Source organism: Caenorhabditis elegans, chromosome III (assembly GCF_000002985.6).
Source record: "Caenorhabditis elegans chromosome III".
NCBI lineage: Eukaryota > Metazoa > Nematoda > Chromadorea > Rhabditida > Rhabditidae > Caenorhabditis > Caenorhabditis elegans.
In genome coordinates, this window is record NC_003281.10 from 8862366 (window position 1) to 8882241 (window position 19876).

A 19876-nucleotide genomic window follows, 5' to 3' on the forward strand; every position below is an offset into this window, starting at 1 on the left:
GGGACCTCCAGGATCAACAGCTTCTCCACCAACTGGAACCACCGATGAACCTGGATCTTCAGTTGAGACTACACCATATACCGGTGAGACTCCATCAGTACCAACAGGATCAACAGCTTCTCCACCAACTGGAACCACCGATGAACCTGGATCTTCAGTTGAGACTACACCATATATCGGTGAGACTCCATCAGTACCAACAGGATCAACAGCTTCTCCACCAACTGGAACCACCGATGAACCTGGATCTTCAGTTGAGACAACACCATATACCGGCGAGACTCCAGTAACTTGGGGACCTCCAGGATCAACAGTTTCTCCACCAACTGGAACCACCGATGAACCTGGATCTTCAGTTGAGACTACACCATATACCGGCGAGACTCCATCAGTGCCAACAGGATCAACAGCTTCTCCACCAACTGGAACCACCGAAGAGCCTGGATCTTCAGTTGAGACTACACCATATACCGGTGAGACTCCAGTAACTTGGGGACCTCCAGGATCAACAGCTTCTCCACCAACTGGAACCACCGATGAACCTGGATCTTCAGTTGAGACTACACCATATACCGGCGAGACTCCATCAGTGCCAACAGGATCAACAGCTTCTCCACCAACTGGAACCACCGAAGAGCCTGGATCTTCAGTTGAGACTACACCATATACCGGTGAGACTCCAGTAACTTGGGGACCTCCAGGATCAACAGCTTCTCCACCAACTGGAACCACCGATGAACCTGGATCTTCAGTTGAGACTACAACATATACCGGCGAGACTCCATCAGTGCCAACAGGATCAACAGCTTCTCCACCAACTGGAACCACTGATGAGCCTGGATCTTCAGTTGAGACTACACCATATACCGGTGAGACTCCAGTAACTTGGGGACCTCCAGGATCAACAGCTTCTCCACCAACTGGAACCACCGATGAACCTGGATCTTCAGTTGAGACTACACCATATACCGGCGAGACTCCATCAGTGCCAACAGGATCAACAGCTTCTCCACCAACTGGAACCACCGAAGAGCCTGGATCTTCAGTTGAGACTACACCATATACCGGTGAGACTCCAGTAACTTGGGGACCTCCAGGATCAACAGCTTCTCCACCAACTGGAACCACCGATGAGCCTGGATCTTCAGTTGAGACTACACCATATACCGGTGAGACTCCAGTAACTTGGGGACCTCCAGGATCAACAGCTTCTCCACCAACTGGAACCACCGATGAACCTGGATCTTCAGTTGAGACTACACCATATACCGGCGAGACTCCATCAGTGCCAACAGGATCAACAGCTTCTCCACCAACTGGAACCACCGATGAGCCTGGATCTTCAGTTGAGACTACACCATATACCGGTGAGACTCCAGTAACTTGGGGACCTCCAGGATCAACAGCTTCTCCACCAACTGGAACCACTGATGAGCCTGGATCTTCAGTTGAGACTACACCATATACCGGCGAGACTCCATCAGTGCCTACCGGATCAACAGCTTCTCCACCAACTGGAACCACCGAAGAGCCTGGATCTTCAGTTGAGACTACACCATATACCGGCGAGACTCCATTAGTGCCAACAGGATCTACAGCGGAAACTACACCATACACTGGAGAAACTTCCCCATCATCCGAAGGTACATCCGGAACTGGATCTACAGAAACACCAGGATCTACAGCTGAAACTACACCATACACTGGAGAAACTTCCCCATCATCCGAAGGTACATCCGGAACTGGATCTACAGAAACACCAGGATCTACAGCGGAAACTACACCATACACTGGAGAAACTTCCCCATCATCCGAAGGTACATCCGGAACTGGATCTACAGAAACACCAGGATCTACAGCTGAAACTACACCATACACTGGAGACACTTCCTCATCATCCGAAGGTACATCCGGAACTGGATCTACAACGATTCCAAATACTACAACTCCAGGAGAATGTGATCCGAACCCGCCAATTCCGTTTGATCCAGATTGTATATTTGATCCAGAATTCCCTCCCTATATTACTGATGATGACTGGTACTTATGCAACCCTCCGAAGAGTGGGCATGGGCGATATGGATAAAATGGAATTATCGTCGGAAGTGAAAAACCTCAATAATTGTTTTCTAAACGAACTCTTGTAATAAACAAAATTTTAATAAATTTTAGAAATTGTTGATTTTTGTAAGTATGCGAAATAGTAATTTGAATATATGAGATGGATCGGATGTGTCAATTAAATTCCGAATAGCGCTTTTTCATTGAATCAGCCACAAAAATTATCGCACACCAATAAAATTATGTTTTACCTGAAGAATATCGGTATTTTGATGGGGTTCTTCAGACTGAATCTAGAAAATCGAAAAATTCAAAACATTCGATTCCAACTTGTTCAATATTCTCAACGATTCTCCAAAGAACCCATTGCAATTCCGTGCAAACCACGAAAAGCTTTCCTAAAAGAATTTCGTCGCCATCAACACACGTTGTTAATGATAAGAAAAGTTGCATCCAATCGAGCGCAGATAGTTTTCATCGCCGCCGTTGTAACTTTCTCTGAGTTTTTGCGATTTGTTGCAGTTGGGCAACAAACTCATTTCGTTCGCCAGAAATTCTCAGTTTGTGTAAAAGTACAACAACGATGTGAATGCTCGTCGACGCTGCTAACAAACTGGAGGCCAATATCGGTGTAATGACAATATTGATCGTATCGGGGCTGTCGGAAGTTCCTTGAATGTTCAGCTGAATTGGATTCTGTACATATTCAAATTTCAAATTTTCATTAATGTCGTTATATCTGCATTAGGTGTTACATGGTTGGATTTTAGTTCGGTTTTTACACAAAAAAAAACAAAACAAATCGCTCAACTATAAAACTAAATACTTCAGGTTGTGAATGTGGATATCTCTGATCATTCGGCTTTCAACTAATGATCTCAACAACATGGGCTTGCGGATTGTTCAGAATCATGTCGAAAGCTGAGCGAACGAGTGTCCATTGAAAAAGGAATAAGCACCAAAAAGTTGGTAAACGGACAGCCGTTCGAATTGAATAGTGAAGGAATGCGGCTGGTCGGAATGAGGCAGTCCGTCCGTGTGCGAGAGAGTGAGCGAGTGCAGTTATGTGGCCTGGTGAGTGACGGACGAACAGTCGGTGGGGCGGAGGGGTGACTTGCCGGAATAAGTGAAGGAATAGAGAGTTTCGAGAGACATAAAGAAAAACGGGCGGTCCCCGCCCGGGAGAGTGTGGCAGCGGGAGGACAGCTAGACGGCGGAAGAGGACTGAATTCGATGGCGACCCGGCGCCTTTTATACAGCCTCAGATGATAGAAATAGCAGAGGTGATTAGGAGAGTATAGACATCGAAAGCACCGCAACCAACGACACATTTTAGGACGATTCGCCACGCCCACTCTGTGCAAGCCACAACACTTCGGCGTCTCGCCGCTCTGATCGATCCATCAGTTCTGACCCGAACGATTGGAAGCGGATTGGGTCAGTGAAAAATAGCTAACGTGACAAGGAAACAAAAAAAAATAGGTTGACCTCGTTGGCAAAATAGAATACGCTAGACGAATAAACTGACTGTATATCTATCCGCGCTCCATTCGAGGATATTTCCAGAGGTGTAGCCATTTATTCCTGATCTTCATATAGTCCATCGCCGTTCAACAACCTAGATGATCCTAGCTGACATAGAGGGTCGATTGTTTTTTGCGTTTTTTCTTCACCACACCACAAGTTTAATTTTTTCGTAGATAGTTTAATTACTGTAAATATTGAAATTTCCAGTGCTCGCCTTGCAGCTTGATCCGATTGCTGAAAATTGAACTACTATCCGTCCTCGTTCCGAGCTCAAATCTGTAGTCAATCTCATAATTTCCAGAAATGTTTCTGCAAGATGGTAAAGCTTTTCTCGATTGTTTTGGTACCGTTTTGGGGATAATTTGGACTTTTTCAAAATATGATACAATGAGGTTATTTTGCAGTTTAAAAAATCGAGTATTTTTTGCCAAGGTTCATGTCCAGTTGATCCCTGTAAGATCAATCAAGTCTCAACTCTAGGTTACCAAAAATCGGAGATAGGATGAAGAGCTAGGGTTTAAAATTTTCAGTTTTCAGGTTATATTTTCCGTTTCTTACTGTTTACGTTTTGAATTAGTTATATTATAGTAATGGGATTTTCTGCAATAAAGTAGTATTTTTCAGTACCACACCGCACATAAGTTTATCAGATGCTAAAACTTGAACTTCCGACGCTAACTTTTACCAATGAATCGTGGAGATTTTCTGCGTATCTCGTTTTCTGACACATTAACAATATATAGGTTTTGCTCGTAAGTTTACACGTGTAGATGGCATTTCCAAATATGAAGGTAAATACTACACACCCTTATAGAGGTGCCAATGGGTCGGGCGCGATCCATTTAGATCGGTTCGGCGGGTCCCAATGGGTCGCAGGTTGACCAGCGACCATTTCCCAAAAAGATTCTCAGCATGATTGGCTTATGGACCTCCCAGCGATCTGCCATCCAGCTAACATTTCATCGCATACTTTTTTCCAGTCCGTGTTAATCAACTGGATTTTTCATAATATATTCCAAACTAAATATGTCGTTAGTTTAAATTGAAAACGTCATTTTCAAAAAATACGACTCCACAGTCTACCAATGATTCATTCCACATATTTTGTTCTTCCCTGACTCATCAGCTTTCAATTTTCCAATCAACAATCAGAAATAAAAACAAAAAAATCGTATAGTCGTGATGTCCTCCGATGACCTCGAGTTGGCAGCTGCAACTTTGTCCTCTGTGCTCCACATGTGTGTGCTCCTATCGGTCACGACAGCTGCAAACGCACTTTTTTGTCACTCTCCCCCACCACTCTTCTTACTTCTCATCTCGGAACAACTTAATATCTTTTCTGGTCATTTTCAATACTTACCTCAACAATACATCCATGGCTCATAACTATCTGAATGGCATCGGAGTACAAAGCTACCAATTTGTTGGATGTAGCTTTGAACGTCCGAGAACATCCAAACAGTCAATGGAGAATTGCCATTTTCTTGAAAATATTAAAAAGTAGAAATAAAGAAGACTGAATACTGGGGAGTGGGTTAACTGACAAAAGAGACTGCCTTCTTTTCTTCTCTCCTGCACACTATAAACCGTGTGATTGGGTGACTAATGTGATAGTTGGTGGAGACGGAGGAAAAGAGAGACGAACTATATTGGGACGAAAAGAGAAAGAGGAGGTGGGGCGAATGCCCGTGTCTCTTTCAAGCGGCGACCATCTTTGACGTCACTTTTGATTGGTTACATATCTGAATCTAAACAATTTGTGAAAGGAAAATGCGCCGAAAAATCAATAATTATTGACATATATAGCATTTATAGTACTGTTAAAGTTCAAAAATCAGAACGTCGAAAATCTAATGGAGAAAAGTTTTGAGTTAACGAGGTGACAGAAAGTTGTGTGAAAATGACAAATATCTCTTTTCTCATACTTTGTTGAACACAGTTGTGCGGAAAAAGCTCTTACACTAAAAATCACTATTGAAATAAAATATTGGTTGTAGTTCTCCAAGTTTACTTTATAATCTCGGCATTTGGCGCCAGCTTCTTGCCTAAGTTAAAGCGAACTCCTGCCGAAAGTAGCTCAAGGCTTTCTTGTAAACACGGGTAAAAGGTCAGCAAGAGTTGGATCAAACTTGGGCTAAACATCAAGTTGTGCCAAAGTTTAGCCCAAGTTAAGAACGAGACCAAGAGAGGTCACTGTGTGGCCATAGTTCGGTCGGACATGGGTCAGACTTGGGAGCAACCGAAACTAAATCTTGTCAAAGGTAATATCATAATAAGTTTTTTGAAAATTTCTGAATAATCTACTAACGTAAGAGATGAGACTAATCGTTAATAAACTTCAAAATTCTAAAATTATAAAAGTTTTACGGTGATAGGGAAATTATCAATGATCGGAATACAAATGCCAAACTAACTTTTCGAAAAGTCGAATAAACATTGTGAAAATTGAAAAATGTCAGAGATGGGGTGATTCTAATGATAAGAGAAACAAGAAAAAAGACGAACACAACTGTGAAGTACGACGATCTCTTCATTTTATATCAGTCTTGGGAGGCTTGATAAGAGTGAAACTGATCACGAGGCGTAATGTTGCGAAATTAATATTTTGAAGTCTTGTTTTGAGAAAATGTGTCTACTGAACAGAAAAAGATCAAGGATCTATTTGTTCCCGTCTTGGAAAATGGAGTTGCGGATTTACGTCTGTGGGCATGTTGTTTAAAACCGTTTTCATAAAATTTTAAAATGCTATAAATTCTCAAGTTTTTTCATTGCGTTTCAGTTGAAAATTCTAGGATAACAACGAATTTGCTGAAATACTTGTTTTGTTCGAAAGTCCATGTTGAGAAAGGTAGATTTTTTAACCAAAATAAATCACAAAAGTTTCGGCTGATTTCTGAAATTTAATTTTTTTCAGAAAACTTCCAAACTATAATTCTCAGTCAAGAGCGAGTCACGGCAACTCGGTCCAAAACCATTTCTAATTAGTAAACTCTCAAAAACCACAACTAAATAGCTTAAAACCATTGTAAATTAGCTTTTTTTGCTAATTAGCAATGATTTTAAGCTAATTAGTTGTGGTTTTTGAGAGTTTACTAATTAGAAATGGTTTTGGACCGAGTTGCCGTGATTCGCTCTTGACTGAGTTCTCAAAAAACATCAGAAAAAAAGTTGTCTACCTGATACTACCACCATGTGATATGATACATGTGCTCAGAGCATTAAAAAACCCCGCTTACTATAACATCCCTGAAAGCTCAAAGCTCAGTTCTGAAACTTTGCAGCTTAAAATTCAAATTTAGCCATTCTTCAAAAAGTAATTTTAAATTAAACAAGTTTGGATTAAAATTTCGGTGGCACCTTAGTTACTCTCAATTCTAGAAAAGGGAGCAGAGAGGAAAATAAGGATTTAAGCCTAAGCATAAACTAATGAATTTTAGCTTACTCATTTTTGTAACTCAACGTTCTTTTCCTTCTATTTTTCTAATGTTATGTCTGTTTGTCTCTCATGTTCCACTCTCAGAAGAGAAAACTGTGCAAAACAGAAACATGTTTTTTTGTTTCATTTTCCGTCGGAGTCTTATCATCTTCGTAAGGCCTTTGCACCCTCAAACCGACACTAGTTGGTACGAGGGGACACCTCTCGGGAGAGAGAAAAAAAATGATCGGAGTGAGAAAAAAGAAAGAATTGGAAGGTGATGATGATGCACAATGTTCCCACACATTAAATCGAACGATTGGGGTTCTATCAATATCTTTCCTCGATGTTTTCATATTGACCTGAAAAATGTACTAAATCGGCAGACGACCTCCAGGGGCAACAGTTAGATTTTTTTTTCGGCAATTCGGCAGTTGCCGAATTTCCAAAAATTCGTATTGCCGCCCACCTGCGTACTTACCTACCTGCTTGCCGAATTATGTTTATAATGGAGAATTAACTGAATTCGCAGGTAGTAGAAAAGAATACTTCAAATATGCAAGTATCAGTGCGGAAAAATGCATTAATAAAGTGGGAATCGCAAAAATGTTCTATCCGAATTTTGTCTCATTCGGACCATCTTAAAACCACCAAGAGTGGCTGAACTTCAAATTCTCGCGCAAATGACTGCTGAAATTTGCCAGTAGATAAAATTTTTGTAAAACAAATTCTCTCGTTCTCATTTATTCATTAGTAATATTCAAACATAACTGGATGATTATTCGAAAAAATGTAAAAAATAAGAAGAGGAGTTTAAACAGATGAAGAAATTGCACGATTGAGTACATTGAGATTGGCGAGCAATTGAGAGTAAGAGGTCGAGATTAAACTTGGCTTACGAGAAGGTGTCGAAATATTGGCTGACATTGCAGAAGCATCAAGTTTTGATACAAACGAGATCAGTGATGAAAACACCTGAAATTTCACATTCATTCTTAAGATAAATATTTGTCGTATTTTAAACCAATTTTACCGGATTGCCGAGAACATAGTTCTACAAATTTTAAAGATTTTAGATCGAATACATGCATTTGCAAGGACAGATTTATCATACTTTTCAAAATAAAAATGCCTCAAAACTCGAAATATTAGGTATTTTGGTAAGAAAATATTTTCTGAAAGACTGAAATGACGGTTAATGTCAAGACTGAACTTTTAAATTTTCGAAAAATAGTTAATATGCAAATTGCCTGAATTTCCAATAATCGAGCATTTTGGCAATTTTGGATTGCTGAAAAATATAAACAAAAAAAATTATTGAAACGTCTCGTTATAGAATTCGATATTTTATGGCATTTTGAGTCTGAAACGGCATATTTTTTGTTGATATTTTACTCTTCTTTTGAACACGACAAAATTTGCAGATTTTCAACAATTTTTTGGCAAATTGCCAAATTTTCAAAATATTTGAACTTTTTTACAACGTCCAAATATGATTAATTTATAAGTAATTATTATCAAAATATATAAACTGTCATGTGAAACGTGGCTTATTTTTTATTTTGTTTTTTATTTAAGCTCCTCCCATTTTTTTAAATGAACTAATAAATGAAAATTTCAACGAAAGGTCAGGAATGGGATGAGCTTAAATAAAAAACACAATAAAAAATAAGCCACGTTTCATATGACAGTTTATATACTTTGATAATAAAACTAAAATTTTGTAGAAATTTGCCACTTTTTGATCATTATTAAAAAATTACAACAGAACGATTTTTAAACAGTTTAACACTAACCTGTGGAAGCTCATTACCAAGAAGTTCAGCATTATAGACCAAACTACTGGACTTTAATTGATGAATAGATAAAGACAATGTATGTGATGCAGCAACAATTTCAGACAGAAGAGTCCGCACTGTGGGGCATGATTCTGAGTAGTGGGGAAGTCTGAAAATTTGTAAAATTTCAATTGGAAAACTCTGAACTGACTTTATTCAACATAATTTGATTACTGAAAATGTGGAATTTTTAATTGTTTCAAATGTTTTATTTTTGTCCCATAAAACAGAAAATTTAGCTGCCGAGGAGTAGGTTCAGCCAAGTTATGACGTTTGGAAACAGTCTATTTTCACATATTTTCAAAAATTTTGAAAACTCATTCATTTCTGAAATTTTTTTTCCAAATACCAAACAGTATATTTTGTTGTAGATCAAATAAGAAAGGTTTTGTATAACACTTCTATCACAAAATCACAATGCCATGTTAAATTCAGGAAAGCATGTTTCAACTTTGCTTTTTAATAACCAAATATAACTGTAAAAAATTGAATGTTTTTAAATTCTTTAATTCTCATTATAGTTCCGTTAGTGATAGTCAGTAGCCAGTGATAGGCCTTTGCAAAACTTTCAAAAAAAGGATATCATTAGAGAATCTATCAAAAGACGATGCTCTTTGTTCTCTCATTCATTCCCTATAACCTCCGTGTGCATTAGTAATCGTTTGTGCACTTTCCGCCTCATTCATTCTTTACGCCTCAACCGGCTCAGGCGCTCGCTCAATTCGAAGATTGAGCTCTTAGAAATCGAGAGCACAGCTTCTGCTCTCTAGTATATTTTTCTGGAAAAAAACGAAGACGGAAAAGTTGTCGTTTTTCTCTCTTCCGTTCGTCTCCTTAAACGACATCGTATAGCTCTGAACAAGGAGTGAAAAAGAAGAGAATAGGGTGTGCTGCTCGGTGCTTGTGTCCCAGAGGTTCGTGTCATTCAGAAGCACTTCATGTGAAGAAAACCGAGTCGTTCAGCATTCAAAATGACCGTGTGTGCCGTTTGTCTATAGAAATAAAAAGACAGAATGGAAAAACGACAGGTGTCTCCTAACGATTCGTCGATTTATGCACATACTCACATTTACTGAATGACAAATTAGCATCAAGCGAAAAAGTGTTCGGACTATTTTGAATATCATATATTGGTTTGAATTCTTAACGATATCAGTTTACTACATAGACGTTTGAGAATTTTCGATATATCTTGCACACATGGGTCTCGCCACGCGGTTATTTAGTTGTCAATTTTTCACAAGTTGATTGAAAAATTGCTGACATTATTTTTCAAATAACGGCCCAGAAATTGGCACGGGGTACCGTCACTCCTTTGTCCGCGTGGCGAGACCCAAGATATTACAAAAATTCCTATCGTTAGACGTCTTTGAAATACAGTGAGATCATATATACTGGAGAAAACTGGTGCAAAATCACACGTAAAAAGTGTCGAAGACCTTTCTTTTCTGAAATAAGTAGACGCAATTTAGCTATTCAGTCATCAACAGCTGTTTCTGTACGTTGAATCAGCGACTAGTTTGTTCTCTGTTTTACTGATTTTTGAACATCCTTACTCGGGAGTAGTTCGAACTCCGAGTGACCCAAACCTATTTCATTTAAAAGCTGAGATTTTATTGAATGGGTCTCGCCACGATCTCAGCCATAGGAAACATTTAGCACTTAGTGTTATGCATAAAACTGATCCAAAATTAGACTGCGCTCTTTATCTGAATGTGATTGTCTTGAAAAATACAGTAAGCTAGAAATTTCCATTCGTTCAAATTTCAGAACACTCATGAAATTCCACTTAAAAAACATCCCATTGTTTATTAATTATGCTCCCTTGATCTCCATAATCTTTGAAAATGGCCATCTGTGACAACATCTCAAGGGATCACTTAATTCCCATCAGGATCTCTCCCGCATAATACACAAATTATTCTTTTATGCTAAAACAAAACGACAGACGGGCTCTTTCTACATCTTGACAACAGTCTGCCCCCCGCGCTCATTAGGTACACTTAGCACGGCGGTGCCACGTTGGGGAGGGCCAAGTGGCTAGATTCAGCGGCGGTAGGGTTGCTCAATGAGCCCAATCACGTCTTCTTCTTTTTTGCTTTGTGGGTGTCGTCGTCGTCCTCATCGTCTTCGTCTTCTCCCAAAAGCCATCCACACACACACATACACATCGATCGACGTTGTCCAAGAAAACGGGGAAGCAATTCCCTCGACGTCGCCCCTTGCCCAAGCACCCCCGACAGACACAACTTTTTTTGGACCCTTTCTTCTTTTCTTTTTCTTGTCTTGTAGTAGCACTATGGGTCGTGTCGCCGAGCTTCAAACCCCCTTGTAAGGAAAGGTTGATCGCCTTACGACGAGGTTGAAACTGAGAATTTGGATTGGTCCAAGCAAGTTTAGTTGATAGATCAATTACATCGTCTTTGTAGTGAATACAAAAAGTGTCAAATAGTTTTATAAAAACATTTTTAACAAATTCCTTCTAGGCTAATTTTGAGTCAATTTTGAGCGTAAAAGTAACAAGAAATATAGACAAAAATATATACTCTTTAAACGTTTTTTTTTCCAGTTTGAAAGTTCATATTATAATAAGGTATACCTCTTAAGACTTCAACTAAACCTTGTCATTGTCTGAATTCAAGTCTAAAAACTAGATTTTCACAAAAATTATCGTTCTCTCAAACTACCGAACGACATCAATCTTACCGCTTTGGACTAAATTGAAGGTCAGTCAATAATGTTACAAGCCGCGACACAAACATAAAATAAAAGAAAACCTGTGGCATCCAATTCAAGGGGCATTCAAACAACATATCAACACGCAAAAGTGTGAGTTGTCGGTTGATATCGTCGTTGAAAGCCGCTCGAAATGGCGCCCGTTTTGTTAGAAATGGAAAGCTAATTTAAAAAGGAGAATAAAAGGGTCAGGGAAGATGGAGGGTGACCGGGACCCGAATACGGAGAGAATGGTGCCACTGGTGGAAAAGAAGGACGACGGGGGCCAGGGAGGAAAAAGGGCGGAGACTAAGGGAAGAGGAGGGAAACATAAAACATACACTCACAGCTACACTCACTACAACGCTCACTCTACACTCACAGTCGTCAAAGTCTCTCGATTCTCAATACTATCTCATGTGTCCCTCCAACACTCAATCGTCGTCTCCGCAAGGCGATGGTGATGGCGTCGTGGGTGCCCTGGCATGGAGATTGTGTGTGTGTGTGTGTGAGAGAGAGAGAGTGTCCCAGACATTAGAGATTCTTGCAACGAGCGGTCCGTAGGGGAGGGAGAAGACGGGCGGTGCCCTTCCACCAGAGCAGCAGATGGGCCGTTGGGAAGGAAAAGAAGGATGGGGGAGAAAGAGAGTGCTGTTGGCTTCGACGGCTGGCCAAATGGGAAACGATCAATCATTTCCGGACGAAAAACGGGAAGAAGTAGTAGTTGGAATTGAGCTTTTTTGGCAATGAATGGAAAATGGAAGGAGTTGAAATTTCGTTGTATTTTCGTGATTTTCAATTCCTACCTCGGTTGAAAAAAATAATTAAAACAACTTTTTAAAATTTAAATTCAGTCAAATTTCAGAACCATTCCAAAAAATCCATTTTGGAAATTATACGACGACCAGATTTTGGATTTTACAATTAGATTACCGGTACCATTCAAATATTTGTGGTATGGATTCAAATTCCCGATTCTTACTAGATGAGTCATTTACGGTACTGTTTATCTTAAATTGAGGTAATCACCTTCCCACCGAAGCTACGAAAAAATAATTTTAAGTTTGGGTTTAAATGATGTCTCCGATTGGAATAACAAATTTCAGAATGTCCCTTTTTGAATTTTTACAGTTACATAAATATAGTGCATTTCCAGCCATCTTGTTTTATTTCCAGTATATGAAAAAGTTTGCCTACTAAAGTTCAATAGGCTGAATCTTCGAAACTAGTGTTCAAACTTTTCCAAGTGCTACTGCCAACGAGTTTCAACTACATCATTCACCTCATACACTTTTTCTTCTATAATAGATATTTTATTCAACCTCATGAAATTACCCAAGTAAATACCCAGATAGCATGGCATTGTTAAACACAATGAGAAAAAAGTGAAAGGTGTTAGATTTGAATGTAAATGACGATATTAACATCTAAACAGACTCACTGATTCAACTGACGAGCGGATACTTGAATATGATGAATTGCATCAATTGCATTATTTTTCTCAGTTGCAACATCTTCTGGATTTGACATTGATTCGCAAGGTTTTATTGATGTTGTCTTGTTTTCAATGGATCGCAGCCTGGAATTGAAACCAAAAGTGTTTATTTGAAGAGAGAAAAAAGCTTTCAACATTGACATATTTGGACTAAAAATTACTTTTGGAAGAATGTACATAACTTTCTTGTCGTACAGTTCTAAATAGGCAGTTTATAGTAAAGACCAGCTGGTTCTAAAATTAAATTTATTTTGACCATGTACGGCTGTACGGCAATCGACAATTTGGTTGCCGAACATTTTGACAGTTCGGCAACCATTAAGGGAAAGCTTTTGTTTGGAAAAACGCATTTAGAATACTATAAATTAAAAAATAGTTTTCACGAAAAGTTCAAAAAACTGTATTTCCTCTATTAGTGCAGCCCACTTCTTTTTTAAGAGGTTATATCTCGGTTCATTTGAAAAGTTAATAAATGTTTTGCCACTTGACAACTTTTGTATAGAAAAAAGGACAACTAAGATATAGACTGACAGAATTGAACAATGGGATGCAACACTATTAGAGGAAATACGGTAGAAGTATATACAGAATTAAAATCAAAAACGATTTTTTTGACAGTTGCCGAAATTTTAAAATTGCCCTGCTGGTTTATCCAAAATACCTGGAAATAGCCATTTGCACATCCATTTCTTCTTCGATTCTTGGCGTTAGTCGCCTTGATGGGGAGTCAAGTATGTCAGTTGACAGAACGGAACGGCGACGAGTTGAAAAAGAATTCAGAAGTGATCCCTGGGATACTGATGGTTTCCACGAAGGTGTCTCAATATCTCTAAAAACAGGTAGTTTAGTCGAAAATAACAGTACTAACTTAAAACTTTACTATGCAAAAACGTAACTGCGGACTAACTAACTTACTAAACTAGCTAAACTGCATATCTTCAAACTGGTGTATCTTAAAAAAATAAACGTCTAACAAACAAAAGTTCAACTAACAGTTTTTACACTCACATTTAACATAAAATTGAAAAGACTTGTTTTCTATGAAAATTGGCAAAATGCTTTTAGAACACATAAGTTAACACTTTTCTAACTTTAGTGATTTTCTAGTTATATTTTTTGAACATAACTTTTTTTAAAATCTCTGTAACTTTTCGGTAAACATTTTTTAATGCCGTGAGCCTCACAAATAATCAAACTAAAAACTTCTGATTTTGAGAAGTTCTATGAAAGATAGTTTGAATACTGGGTAAATTTAGTTGTAGATCTTTTTAGAAGGAAACATTTAAAACCATTGGAAATTTAAAGCCATGGATGATTAATCATTAAAAACTCACGTAAGTTTCTGCTGTGGCGCCAATCCTGTAAAGTCCGCTAGACTCATCCTTCTGACTTGAACTTGTAAACTTTCTGGATCTGATGGAGAGTCCTGAAAATTTCCAAAATTCATAGTTAGTCTGGGTTGAACCTCAAAACTATGTTTGATCTTTAGAAAGCTACAACCGGGTCTCTAATTCAAACTGGAACCATGTAAATTATATACCTGATCACATATTGAATTGGAACGTCTCCAAAAATCCTCAATATCCTTCCGATTCAAACTTGAGTTCATGGTGATGAAGTAGAAAAAAGGCAGGAGAAGATGACAAAGAAGATGATACTCTTTTACTCTCTGTTTTCTTTATATCTCTCTTTATCTTCGTCTATCTTATATTCTGAAATTCGATAGAATAAGAAGGAAGGAAAACAATTGAATATAGACGGCAAAGGAAGGAAGACGTGTCAGATGAAAAAAGAAGAAAACTTTCGAGCAAAAAGTATATACTAAGTTCACTGCAAAAGAATTTGTAATTTAATTTTGAGAAGAAATTAGATAAACGGAGGAAGAATTAGGAATGTCGAATAAAAATTGCCTGTAATTTCAGTAATAACTTTTATTGAAAAAGTTTCAACTTAAGTTGCAAATATTTATTTCTAAAGTCATAAAAGTTTGCGGAAAAGAAGAGAATCGAAAAATGCTCTCTGGCAGCTGAAGCAGGTGTTAAAATATTCAATTGGTTGACTAAACGATGAATTTTTCTGGGCATACAAACATTTACTTTGTTGCCTTCAAAAAGTAACTGAAAACTTTGAATAAGCAACAACCTTATTTCAGACATAAATTTTTAAAAAACTGTTTAAAAAATTATAAAATAAAATGTTTTTTTGATGATTTTTCAATTAAACACATTTCAATCAAATTTTGAGAAAACTTTTTAATCTAAAAATATATTTTGCTGAAACTCCCAATTGACCTATCTGGACAATGCCGGAACATTTGAAAAATTATGTTTCAGGTCTTCAAAGAAAATTAAGAAAACTTAATACATTTTACTGAAAAAAAAACAAAAGCGAAAATAGGAAATTAATTTGCAGCGGAACTAAAATGGTTGAGTCATTTGAAACTATCTTGCAAAATTGGAAAAAATCAATTTGAAAGTTTAGAAATATTTATAAATTCATTACAGTTCCATTCGGTCAAAAAATTTTCACAAAGCAAAATCTCCTCCCCAATCATCTCGTAATGATGAATAGAACCTTTAATCTGTCTATAGCCAGTGTAAACACCAAATGCCTATTTTTGGACTATGTTTCTATTTTTATTTTTGTTTTTTATTCGCAGATTTTTGATTTTCGAGTTCATTTTTCTCTCGTCTTCAGATCTTTAAGACAATAATAAATGACTGGAGATTAGTTGAGAAGTCTTGTTAGAAAAAAGAAAAAGAAGAGGGAAATGCATTTTTGGGTAAACCTTACCAAATGTGAACTCTTCTCATTTCCTGTTGTTCACCTAGCTTTTTTGGGAGTTTTTTCTCTCTTCATGCTTATTTTCTGTTTTTCAGTTAAAAATTGGTTGGGCACAATAGCTTTCCGAGTTTTTTGCTCGTTTTTGGCAAAACTGTTATGTGGCTTTTTGCTATTATGAATGGGAAAATTGAAAAAAGTTGACGTCTGAAATTGAAAATAAAAAACTGCGACGAACAAGAATATGAAAAGATGGAACATTAAACAATAACAAGAAAACTGGAAAAAGTTAGGATTATGCTCCGGCTCAAACGTATAATCAGACAAAAAGAAGAAATCGAAATGAGCAAAATAACAGAGTAAATTTTTATACTTATTCAGACCATATGAACAAGTTACTGCATCCCACATGCTAGAGGGTAGGTGCTGTAGAACTCGTGGAAAATATTTATTTTTAACTATACAAAATTTGAGAAGTTTGGCGACAAAAAACTGGTAAATTTTTAAATATTGTTATATGTACGATAACTCCACAAACTGCTAGATGGGTCAGAAATTTCAGTCAAAATTTTGCCAAAATGCCAAATTTTTTGTTGGTCAACTTCCAAAATTTTGATATGTGAAAACTAAATTTATTTCAAAATTTTCAGAATTAATTTGTCAACTCATAGTCAATTGAGTAATTATGTTATTCGCTATTTGTTTCTTTTATTTAAAAGAACAAAAACTGAAAAAGTTTTTCAACGAAAAGAACAAAAACGTCTAGTAACCAAACTTCATAAACAAAGATTATAGGATTACTCAAGAACGAAAAATGACGAAAAGTTTCTAACTGATATCTATAAAGTGAATGTATGAAACTTTTATAAGTTCCGCTATAAAAAAATTCCAAAAAAGAAAGGAATCACGTTCGAATCAACAAAAAATGACGTTTTTATCAACAATACTTTTGAACGATTGGGGGCAAAATGAGAAGAATGCTGACAGTTCCGAGCAAAAAAAGATAAGGAGGGGCTCGTGATGTGATTATAATTTTGAAATTTTGGGAACTGCAAATCAAAAGTGTATCATTTTACCTTTCCCCTTCAAAAGTCATTTATGATTAAAAAAATTTTCCACAGGTGAGCAAAGAGAAACCATGTTTTTCTTCTTTCGGATTTTTCGATTTTTAACAAAAGAAAATAATAAAAGTCTAAGAAAAATACCTCAAATGAGTCAAAATGACATTTTCTCTGTGAAAATCTGTCAATAACACACCTGAAATGTACTCAAAGTAAAAGTTTTCCAATCGAGTTTTATTAGGTGCGAGCACAATTTAATCAGCTGACATAACACTCCATGTTGTTGAAAAACTTTAAACGAGAAATTGGAAAATACGGAAAATGACTCATTCAAGTTCTAGAAAAGTTAGAAAATTAATGAGTAGGAGGAGGAAAAACAGAATCTAAGAAACGCGAGGAAATTGACACTGATGTCAAGAGAGAAAAGTTTGGAAAGGAATATGAGACGATTAACATTTATAGTTACTATTTTAAGAGAATATATCGACAGTGTAGTGCAGAATAAATGACGTTTCAGATCATTTTACCGAAGTCTTGCAAAGGTATATCTGAAAGTACAAGAATTAACAAGAAACTACATTCAGCCGTTACGAATTTGAAATATTGGGACTGTGAGGTTACTAGAAAAGAGTGCGACATCGGGCGAGAAGCGGGCGACCACATACCTTCCCGCAAGCCTACCCATACCTACGCGGCTGCCTATATACGCCCAGACTTTAGATTTTTGATTATTTTCTAAACGGGGAAAACCCTACGGTTGCTCAGATACGGGGTGCTCAGATACTTACCAAACCTAGGTGACTAGATTTTAGGCTGCGCCAAAAATTTAACCCAAGTTTGACCCAAATCTTGCCAAACTCTTACCCAAGTTTAAACCGAAATAAGAAAAGTTTGGGCCAAAGTTGGACGAGAGTTGGATCAATTTCGAGCAGCCAAATCGAAGTCTTGCCGATTTTTTGCGCAAGTTAAGTCATCTTCTGATCCAGATTAATATATTCTGCCCAATTTTTGAAAACGCTAATGTCGATCAATTAATATTACTTGGGGTTTTTCTAATCATGGGAGTACTGTAAACATAAACTGAATTAATCATGATTTTTTTAAAATAAATATTAAAGATTTAAGGCATTTAGAATTAGATATTACTGGCAGTTTGAGAAATACGAAACTCAAAGTATTTTGTTGATGAGCGCTTTATTTATACATATAACAAGTAGGAAAAAACAAGACAATGCAAAAACTGTTCAAAGCTCAAGAAAAGTTCTTTCATGAATACACATATGCCTGATATTCGAATGTCTGTCCCTCGTGCATTCTCCATCTACAGAGTCATGTTTTGTGTGCACATTCTGTGTCCACCACCACCACTATAATCTCATGTATTCTTTTCCTTTTTCTTCCTTCCTTCCCATAATCCATCATTCCACGTGGTGGTGCATCCGTCCTTCAGAATATCATCCTCATCCGTTTTCTTACTTTTCCGCAGTTTTTTGTAGGATAAATGTAGTTTTTACTCGATATATAATTCATCAAATAAGAGAAGACGGTGATGATGGGCAGAATGATTTATTTTTTCATGGAATTGTGGGATTTCAGAGAATTTTCAAGAAAGGATCAAGTTTTTGTTTTAATCTAGAATATCATTTAACGATCGAAAAAAATTAATATAATTTCAGGTTATAGAGAAATCTCTACAACTTTCCGCGATCCAGCTAAAGAAAGGATAAATGGAAAACCAACGTTCTTATTTTCAACTTAAATATTAAATGTTCCATTTCAAAAATTTCCTAAAATCAGCTCTGTCATAGAATAAAGCAGAAAAACAGGGAACTGTTAGGAATGGAACAACAAAGAAAACAAGAAAAACTTTTGAAGGGGAGTTCAAAACTGGTTGAAAAGAAGCAAAAAATGTTTTGAGCCTCCCGAGCACAAAATAGGAAAAAGAGAGAGGAGAAAGCGAAGAAGAAAATGAAACCACCGAACACAGAAGAGATAACTGGGAACGACGAAAAACAGGCGGGCGAAAAAAAACGGAAGAATTGAAAGAAAAACCAGAACTTTGTCATTTGTTGTCTGTTGTGAAGGCATCCCATGACAATGACTTCTTCAAGGAAAAATAATGTTTCGAGGGTTAAGGCTTCGACCTGAGCGTTCCAGGAATCAAGAGGCCAAAACGGTCTGCGGTGGGCGAATAGCGGATAGTTGGCAGGTTAGAATGGATGGATAAGAGAAGGTCTATCTGACAGAGGCCGAAACGCACTCGCCCGTTATTTGTCCGTTCTTCCACGTCAACATATAAAGTATTATTTTTCAGAGAGTTGAAAAAGTAACAGATAAAATTAAAAAAATTTTAAAATAAAATTTGGTGGTTTCGGCACAATTCTTGTGTGAAACTGACATAGAAACATAAATTTATCATTTTTTAAACCAGATATGCTCCCATATATTCTAATCGCTTTAAAACAAAAATGAATGCGTGAACATAATCATCCCATGAGACCAACTGTGCGAACTTTTTTTTTTGAAAACTTCAGAGAATTCCAGCCTACTTTAAAAAGGAAAGTTTCAAAGAAAAATTGTTTAGAAGAACAAATGGAAAAATGAATAAGTGTATTTGACATGTATGAAAAAAACGTTTTTATCATGGTTGAAACTATGAAATCATTCTGAAGTTGAGGGGGTGGAATAAAATCCAAACATACAGATATTTTCAAAACTTTGAAAGAAAAGAACAAAATATGGATTGGCGGGATCGAAATCTCAAGCATATGGTCAAATCAAAAATCGAAAAGATTTTCAGAAATAAACAAATATTTGTGGGGTCTATGAAAAATTAAATCGAAAAATTTTTGGTTCAGCTCTAGTCTAAATTGAGAGCTAACTGAATGTCATCAAATCGGTTTCCATAGACTTGTATTTTGAAAGAAATTGAATAATTATTTCTTTCAGCTTGCTTAGAATTTTTTAAATTAAAACTTATTGC

General features: G+C 37.0%; 1 protein-coding gene and 5 non-coding genes across 6 annotated transcripts; 2 read left to right on the forward strand and 4 right to left on the reverse strand.

Annotated features, from left to right (window-relative positions):
• Positions 1-2902: 2902 nt before the first annotated feature.
• On the forward strand, positions 2903-3001 carry K01F9.6. Its single transcript, NR_052567.1, has one exon. It is a non-coding gene; the product is annotated as an Unclassified non-coding RNA K01F9.6 (non-coding RNA).
• Positions 2905-3002, reverse strand: mir-80. The gene has a single exon (NR_002370.2). It is a non-coding gene; the product is annotated as a pre-microRNA mir-80 (primary transcript).
• A 1960-nt stretch (positions 3003-4962) lies between these two features.
• Positions 4963-5060, reverse strand: mir-238. The gene has a single exon (NR_002372.2). It is a non-coding gene; the product is annotated as a pre-microRNA mir-238 (primary transcript).
• Positions 5061-7733: 2673 nt separating this feature from the next.
• Positions 7734-14763, reverse strand: K01F9.2 (uncharacterized protein). Its single transcript, NM_001027479.3, has 6 exons — positions 14592-14763; positions 14386-14477; positions 13713-13880; positions 12998-13135; positions 8800-8950; positions 7734-7978 (listed from the first exon to the last, which is right to left on the reverse strand). Exons 1-6 carry the CDS (start codon positions 14658-14660, stop codon positions 7817-7819), a joined length of 780 nt encoding a protein of 259 aa, NP_001022650.2. The 5' UTR covers positions 14661-14763; the 3' UTR covers positions 7734-7816.
• On the forward strand, positions 11595-11713 carry K01F9.7. The gene has a single exon (NR_052569.1). It is a non-coding gene; the product is annotated as an Unclassified non-coding RNA K01F9.7 (non-coding RNA).
• Positions 11622-11719, reverse strand: mir-90. Its single transcript, NR_000280.2, has one exon. It is a non-coding gene; the product is annotated as a pre-microRNA mir-90 (primary transcript).
• Positions 14764-19876: the final 5113 nt, after the last annotated feature.

Excerpts from the sequence above, each read along its gene's own strand:
- K01F9.2 (NM_001027479.3), bottom strand. The coding sequence starts at position 14,660 with ATGAACTCAAGTTTGAATCGGAAGGATATTGAGGATTTTTGGAGACGT. Across the intron at positions 13,881-14,385 it reads GCGCCACAGCAGAAACTTAC|AGATATTGAGACACCTTCGT; the intron begins GTGAGTTTTTAA and ends ACCTGTTTTTAG. Across the intron at positions 7,979-8,799 it reads TTGGTAATGAGCTTCCACAG|GTGTTTTCATCACTGATCTC; the intron begins GTTAGTGTTAAA and ends GTGAAATTTCAG.